This window comes from Mus caroli, chromosome 11 (assembly GCF_900094665.2).
Source record: "Mus caroli chromosome 11, CAROLI_EIJ_v1.1, whole genome shotgun sequence".
Taxonomy (NCBI): domain Eukaryota; kingdom Metazoa; phylum Chordata; class Mammalia; order Rodentia; family Muridae; genus Mus; species Mus caroli.
Genome location: NC_034580.1, coordinates 98,216,513 through 98,224,777, shown reverse-complemented (window position 1 = coordinate 98,224,777; position 8,265 = coordinate 98,216,513). Strand labels below are relative to the sequence as shown.

The 8,265-nt window shown below is 48.6% G+C and overlaps 1 protein-coding gene across 1 annotated transcript in view; it reads right to left on the bottom strand.

Annotated features, from left to right (window-relative positions):
- Positions 1-641: 641 nt before the first annotated feature.
- The window catches only part of Asb16 (ankyrin repeat and SOCS box containing 16), a 9,306-nt gene continuing 1,682 nt past the window's right edge, over positions 642-8,265 (bottom strand). Inside the window, exons 2-5 of the mRNA XM_021178207.1 lie at positions 5,922-6,189; positions 1,825-2,317; positions 1,405-1,518; positions 642-827 (exon numbers count right to left, since the gene is read on the bottom strand). Coding sequence (XP_021033866.1) covers positions 642-827; positions 1,405-1,518; positions 1,825-2,317; positions 5,922-6,189 — 1,061 coding nt within the window. The remainder of the gene's footprint in view (positions 828-1,404; positions 1,519-1,824; positions 2,318-5,921; positions 6,190-8,265) is intronic.

The window sequence follows — 8,265 nt, the reverse complement described above, 5'->3', positions numbered from 1 at the left end:
ATTTGAAATGAATAAATTAGTGGAGAGAAAAAAAAAAAAAGATCATGCCAGCCTCCAGGACATGGGTTTCATTAAGAGCTAGAAGTGTGTGGCTTTGTAACTGGACACTTGTTCAGCATGTATCAAGCCTGGGGTTCCATGCCTAGTGCCGAGAAGAAAACCAAGCAAAACTACTGTTCTTTGAAGTTCTACCCAGAGTCTGGATAAAACACACAGGCCAGGAGGCAGGTTTCCCCCATCCCTTGCCCAAAATCTTGCTAGCTTTGAACTTACAATTCTACTGCCTCAGCCTCCTGAGTTAGAGGTCCGAGCCATCAAGTCCAACTAAGGGCCTGTCCCTATGAAACCGGCAGAGCAGGTGTATAGGCGGGCGGCGAGGAGAACCTGCATGGGGTCAGTTGCTTGTCACTTGGGTGGCTACAGAGGCCATCATCTGATGGCAGGTGGGTGAAAGGTTTCTTTGGGGACAGGCTGAGAAGGCCTGAAGATCAGCGGGTGGCTTAAGATGTCAGTGGAGGGACAAGCTACTCCTGGAGGACATGCAAAGTGCAGAGGAAGCTGGGCAGTGGGGGCAGCGGGGGCAGCGGGGGCAGCGGTTGGTTTTCCGGGGGTGGGTGTAGGAACAGCTGGAAGTTCAGAGCTCACTGGATTCGTCCCTCCACACTCAGCAGCAGGTAGTCTCTGAGTAGTGGAGGCAGGGGAAGCTGGGCAGCAGCCTGCCGACAGTGGCTACCCAACTGAGCGCGAACAGCCAAGCGGGCCAGGTGCTGCAGCCGTCTTGGCTGGTTTTCCATGCTTAGGGCTGAGCTGTAGAAGGCTTCATGTTCCTAGGCCAGAAGTAAGGAAGAATCGGGTAATCTAATACCCCTGATTTTCCCTTCCAGAAGATAATTCTGTGGTAGAAGGGCATTTTCTCTTTTTTTTTGGGGGGGGGGGGGGGGCTGGTGGGTTCAAGATAGGGTTTCCTCTATGTAAAAACCCTGGCTGTCCTGGAACTCTCTTTGTAGATCAGGCTGGCCTTGAACTCACTGAGGTCTGCCTGCTTCTGCCTCCCAAGTGCTGAGATTAAAGGCATGTACCACCACTTCCGGCTTGGGAATTTTCAGCACAGCACCCTGCCATAGACTGGATTTTAGTCATGGGCCACTCCTACCCCCCAGACATGCTGATAGAATTCCCACCAAGTCATAGCTGACTGATTTATGAATGTCTGTCAGCAAGAGGCTCCGCAGTATAGAAGATTAAAGTTCTGTCTGCACTGCTCCAGACAGGCCAGGAACCCAGGGCTTTCACTCTCTTTTGCTCTAGGTCCATCTTCCTCCTCTGAACCTGGGGCTTGAAGGGAGAGGCCTCTGGCCTCTCTAGCCTCCCTAGTAAAGAACTTGGCCCTTGGCGTGGACATACCTGCCACAGCTCGGGGAGCACGGCCTCCACCCAGGTGTCACAGGATGGGACACATGGGTAGGCATTAAGGAGGACTTCCAGGGCCCGAGGAAAGTTGGCACAGTGTTTCAGCATCTGGAAATCAAAATAGGAGTTTAGGAGTTCCGTGTTGCCCCACCTGAGGCAAGCCCAAGGCTGGCTAATATAAATTGCTGCAGACAACCTGGTCTTTCTCGAGCCTCAGCTTGCCCTGTGTACATGTTCCAAGCTCCTGGTCCCAGTCCCCAGTTCTCTGCCCTCTGCCAAGATGGATATGAATCTCTAGTCAGGGAGGAAGCTTTTGAACTTCTAGACCTTTCCAGTCAGGACATTTCTAGTCTAAGATTCCCGTTCCGGTTGGCACCTCCTTCCTCAGCTCTCCGCCCCCCCCCCCCAACACACCTCAGGGTGAACCGGCTGAGCCCCGTAGTCCAGCAGTGCTGCAAAGAGGACCTCTGGCTCCCAGTTGGGGGCGTCCTGTACCGCTTGCAGCGCGCAGTCCATTGGTGTGTGGCCTGCCCCATTGGTGACTTCAGGGCTTGCCCCGTGGCGCAGCAGCAGCTCGGCCAGACCTCCGCAGCCATTAGCACAGGCGTTGTGCAGTGGCGTGTGGCGCTTGCGACCGGCAGCCTGGGGATCAGCCCCAGCTTCCAGGAGCTGTCGCGCTGCGGCCTCGTGCTGCCGGCTGCTGCCTGGTCCCTCTGCTCCAGCGCACGCGGCGTTCAGCGCTGTCTCTCCCTGGCTGGTGCGCAGAGCCACGTCCGCACCGTTCTGCAGGTAGAGGGCCACATGTTGTTCCAGGCCACGAGCTGCAGCCACATGCAGGGGCGTAACTTCGCTCTCTTGTGATGCCACATTCACAGACGCTCCAGCCTCCAGCAGCAACTTGGCGCACCTAGGGACAGAGTGCAAGGCTTGGGGGACATCCTGAGGACCCCAAGACCTGCTATCATATCCTTCCGACACCTCTGCTTGGAGGTCTGCCCTAGTGTTCCTCATCTGATCACAGAAACCCCATTATAAACAGCAGAGTTATGGGGCCACCTGAAACTGCCAGAAGTATCTTGAATTTTCAGATATAAAAAGCTGTGCCCCAAATAGTCTAGTGCAGCAGCCAAGAGCAGAATCCACGGAGTCCACCCTCACCTTAGCTGATTTACCTCCCCCCCCCCGTTCCCCCTAGACAGGGTTTCTCCATGTAGCTCTGGCTATCCTGTAACTCACTCTATAGACTAGGCTGGCTTCGAACTCAGAGATTTGCCTACCTCTGCCTATCCCCCTTATGCCCCCTTATGCTAGGATTACTTATTTGGTGCTAGATGTGAAACCCAGGTATGCTAGGCAAGCTATAGCTGAGCTGTATCCCTCTTCTGCCAGCCTCAAACACTATGTAGCGGAAAACAATTTTGAATTCCTGATCTTTCTGCCTCTTCTTCCTGCTTGCTGGGATTATACATATGCCCCACCATGCCCTTGTGGTGCCAGTGATCAAAGTTCCATGCATGCTTGTAAGCATACTACAAACTGAGCTACAACCCCAGCTCCTGGTCTCTTTACATTTTGATAGGGCAAGATTTGGGAAACTCACTCCTGTGTACACTATGACACGTTAGCATGTGTCATATTAGGTGTATTAGAAAAAAAAAATAGATGGCTCCCTTTCTGAACAGCCTATGTTCCCTTGGTCAAGGAGAGCCTTTAGGAGCATCTCTACTCTACTTTTTCTTAGAGAAAATAAGCAGAACCAAAGAAAACATTTTTAGGGAGAAACTGTTTCCCAGTGTCTGAACTCTTGGAAAAAATTATAGGCCAGCACACTATTGTAGCAAATGTGCTACAATGTGTCCCACAAACGTACCTACTGTGGTGAGGGAACAGGAGCTGAACTAAATGGCCAATGAAACCAACCCAATGGTAATTTATAATGTGAAGGGGCAGTAGCAGCTGCTGGGTAGTCAGGGACAGATTGTGTTAGTGAAACTGGGATAACTGGAGATCCTTTCCCCAAACACAATACACATGGTGGGAACTAGTCTCAGCAGGCAAGAGCTGAGGAAACTGAGGAAGCATCGCCTCTGACAGACCACTGATTTAATTCTGTGTTGTTGTTGTTTGAGATAAGGTTTTTCGGTGTAATAGTCCTGGCTATCCTAGAACTCTCTTTGTAGACCAGGCTGGTCTTGAGCTCACAGAGAGATCTGTTTCTGCAATAAATTCTAAGTGTTGACATATCTTGACTTTTTTTATTATTTTTTTTTTCTTTTTTCTTTTCATTTTTGTTTTTCGAGACAGGGTTTCTCTGTGTAGCCCTGGCTGTCCTGGAACTCACTCTGTAGACCAGGCTGGCCTCGAACTCAGAAATCCGCCTGCCTCTGCCTCCCGAGTGCTGGGATTAAAGGCGTGCGCCACCACGCCCGGCTGGATATTTTCTTTATTTACATTTCAAATGTTATCCCCCTTCCCAGTTTCCCTCTGGAAACCCCCTATCCCATTCCCACTTCCCCTGCTTCTATGAGGGTGTTCCCCCACCCACCCACCTCCTGGCCCGCTCCCCCCCCCTCTGGCATTTCCCTACACTAGGGCATCAGATAGCCTTCATAGGACCAAGGGCCTCTCCTTCCATTGATGCCTGACAAGGTCATCCTCTGCTACATATGCAACTGGAGCCATGGGTCCCTCCATGTGTACTCTTTGATATCTTGACTTCTTTTTTTTTAATTTATTTATTTTATATTACTTCACTGTAGCTGTCTTCAGATACACACCAGAAAAAGGCATTGGGTCTCATTACAGATGGTTATAAGCCACCATGTGGTTGCTGGGAATTGAACTCAGGACCTCTGGAAGAGCAGTCAGTGCTCTTAACCACTGAGCCATCTCTGTAGCCCAAAAATCTTGATTTCTAATACTAAACTTAAGAAACACTTAAAACATCTCTCAGTAGGGGTCCAGTAAATGGTCTTCCTCATCATATTTTAAAGGATGAGTTCTGTGGAAAGATGCTTGTGAGCAGCAACCTGGTGTTCAATTGAATACAAGAACCAGAGTAGGGGCCAGCAATTTTGTTTATTGAGTCAGAGTCTCACTATGTAGCCCAGGCTGGCCAGGTACTAACTATGTAGACCAGACTGGCAATCCACTTGTCTCAGCCTCCTGAGTAGGGCTGGCAAATTTAGATCACTTTGGTGTCTACCACTGATCTATAGCTAGTGGGGACAAGTCTCAAGATGTGGGCCGTGAGTCTCTTGAGTCCTTAGCTGCATGCTGAGTTTGTTGAAGTGGTTTGTAGAAGAGTAAACACTACCATGCAGGAGTCTAAGAAACTACTGACTGGACAAGCAGAAGGACCCTAGGTGTGGCCTCATGCTTGGAATTCCAGTGCTTACAGGACCAAGCCAGGAAGATCACTCAGGGTTTGAGGCCAGCCTGGGATACAGAGTGAGACCCTACTGCTCACAAGCAAACAGCAAAAAAGGGTTAGGGCTATAACTCAGTTAAGAAAGTGCCAGCCTAGCATGGACAAAGCCCTGGTTTTGGTTTCTGAGCATGGTGATACGTGTTTGTAGTCCCAGCGTTTAGGAAGTAGAGGCAGGAGGGTCCTGAGTTCAAGGTTATCCTCGTCCAAGCTACACCAGACTCTGTCTAAAACAAAACTAAATAAGAGAGAGAGAGAAAAAAGTGGTGAGCCAGGCAAGATGGCACACATCTGTAATCTAAATCTGTAATCTAAGCATTAGGGAGGTAGAGGCAGAAGGACCACTAAGGTTTTTTTGTTTTTTTTTTTTTTAAATAAAATATTTAAAAAAATATATATATATATATGCCTGACCACTAAGATTTTAAGGCATAAATAGCAAGACCCAGGCCATCCAGGTAAATAGAGAGAGACTCTGTGTCAAAACCAAACTACAAAGCAAATTTTAAAAATTAAATAACTTAATCCCAGCACTTGGGAAGCAGAGTCAGGCGGATTTCTGAGTTCGAGGTCAGCCTGGTCTACAAAGTGAGTTCCAGAACAACCAGGGCTACACAGAGAAACCCTGTCTCGAAAAACCAAATAAATAAATAAATAAATAAATAAATAAATAAAATAAAATAAAATTAAATTAAATAACTAGGCAGAAAGAGCTGAGCATAGCTATAGACTCCTGTAATAGCAATACTCCTGAGGCAGAGGCAGGGGAATCAAGAGTGTGAAGCCAGCCTTGACAACATAGATTCTGTCTCAAAGTAGAAGGAAAACCAGACACAGTGCTGTGTGATTCCAACTCCAGGAGACCCGACGCCCCACTCTGGCCTCTGCAGGCCCCTGCACACTCGTGCACATACACATTTATGCATAGAAAACAGCTAGGCCTCCTTCTATTGTGTGAAGATGTAACACACACAGTGCTTTAAAGACAGCAAAGCTCAGTCAAGTCTCCTTTGCTCCTAGGCAGGTGAACTGCACACACAGATATACATTTCCCACAGAGCCATTCCAGGCCACGGGCACTTACTGTAAAGACTCGGGAGATGTGCAGAGGTGCAAGGGGGTCATGCCCTCCTCAGACGATACATTAGCCTTGGCACCAAATGTGAGCAGCAGCCGAACACAGTCGGGATGGGCTTGGGCACAGGCCTCGTGCAAGGCAGCACGCCCTCCAATTCGGGCATCAAGCTCAGCCCCCTGCAGGATAAGGTGTCGGGCGCAGTCGGTGTAGCCTCTGGCCACTGCGATGGTAAGAGGTGCTGTCTGCTTGGTCTTTGGAGTCAGCACCCAGAATCCTGAGGAGAAAAAGCAGTACTGTGGGGCTTTGTATGGGAGAGCAGGGGAGAGCAGTTGTCTGTGACTGACAGTGGATGCTGGCTTTCCCCAGGTCTAGCTTACTGAGCACAAATAGGCAAGCTGTACCTGTGGTTAGGGGGTCCACTCAAAGCCCTGAGTTGGGAGTATACATTGGAAGAGCCTTTTAAAACACTTTGTCAGCCAGGTGATGGTGGTACATGCCTTTAATCCCAGCACTCAGGAGGCAGAGACAGGCAGATCTCTTGAGTTCAAGGCCAGCCTGGTCTACACAGTCACTTCCAGGATAGTCGCAAAACAGAGGAAACTTTGTCTCAAAAAAACCAAACCAAACCAACAACAGTAACAACAAACCCAAAAAATCTAAGTCCGATTTCCATTTTGGGGGATGATGGATGATGGTATTCTTTAGGAAAAAGCCAGAGCAGCCTGGGTAAAGCCACTGTGTCATGGCTGCAGGTAAGCAGGACCTGGAGCCTGCAGCAGTGCCTAGCTGAACTGGGTCCTGAAGTCCAGCCTGAAGGGTTGAGGTTGAGGCAATCTCATGTCAATGTTTCAAAACAATTTCACTAAGTATCTAGTTAACTTTGACAAACCTGCTGAGATGGGATACATTCTAGAAAATGTATCCACCCAACACATAAAGGCCATCTTTACATTGCTACTCAGAACAGCAAAGGGGTCTGGGGGTGTGTGGCTCCGTGGTTCAGTACTTGCCTATATGTGGGCTCTGAGTCCATAAGCAAGCAAGCAAGCAAGCAAGCAAGCAAGCAAGCAAGCAAGCAAAATGAAAAACAAAACAAAACAAAACCAACAAAATCCCTAGCAACAACAACAAAACAAAACAAAACCAGCAACAATAACAAAAGGAACAGGGGGAGTGTGGGAGTCTAGAGAGATGGCTCATTGGCTAAGAGCAGTGGCTGCCCTTCCAGATGACTGGAGTTCAATCCCTAGCATCCACATAGGTAGGTGCTCACAAAAGTCTGTAACTCCAATTGCAGGAGATCCAATGGTCCCTCCTTGCTTCTGTTGGGTATCAGGCACACAAGGAGCGCACACACCTACATGCAGACAAAACACCCATATACATAAAGTAAAAAAGTAACAAGAAAAAAGGGAGATGGGATGGGGTGGTGGGCGGCACACATCCATAATGCCAGCACTCAGGAAGGAAGCAGAGACAAGCAGATTGCTGAGTTCAAAGGCAACCTGTTCTACACATCAGGTGCCAGGACAGCCAGGACTACGTAATCAGATGCTCTCCTAAAATAAACAAATATATTGAAAAGAAGGGCTAGGTATCTGCTGGGGAAGAGGGTCCTCTTGGAATGAGCATGAAGTTTTGTGAGGGACACTGGAGTGGTACAGGAGGACGAGGCCAGCAGCCTAACCAGTCAGCTGAACTTAAGTCAGCCTGGCAATCAGTGGGGTGACAGAGGTCACAACCAGAATGTTCCCACATCTCACTCTAGGGGATAGTTTATGCTCTGCTCTGGTAAGTGGTTTTGACGCCCTAGCCGGGTCCTCTACCTAGCTAACACTGAAGAATTTTACAGCTGAAACGTAAGATACCATTTGCTTGTTAAAAGAAAGGCCAGAGACTCAACAATATATTTTTTTTTTTTTTCGAGACAGGGTTTCTCTGTATAGCCCTGGCTGTCCTGGAACTCACTTTGTAGACCAGACTAGCCTTGAACTCAGAAATCCACCTGCCTCTGCCTCCCACGTGCTGGGACTACCGCCTAGCAATAATTTTTTTTTTTTAAAAGAGAAAAAAAAATTACAAATCTACCATTCTCTCTGGAGAGTAGTTCTATAAGTCCAGATGCCTCTCTCTACAGTTTTCAAGTATTCTATAGACCTAAGGTCGCTGACATGGAAAGATGGCCCATGAAACAATGTCAGCTTCTAACGCTGCATGTGGCCAGGTGTGGAAGTGTGTGGTTGCAATCTATCACTTAGGAGCAGGAGGTAGAAAGATCACAAGTTCAAGGCCAGCCTGGGCCAGAGAGAGAGAGAGAGAGAGAGAGAGAGAGAGAGAGAGAGAGAGAGAG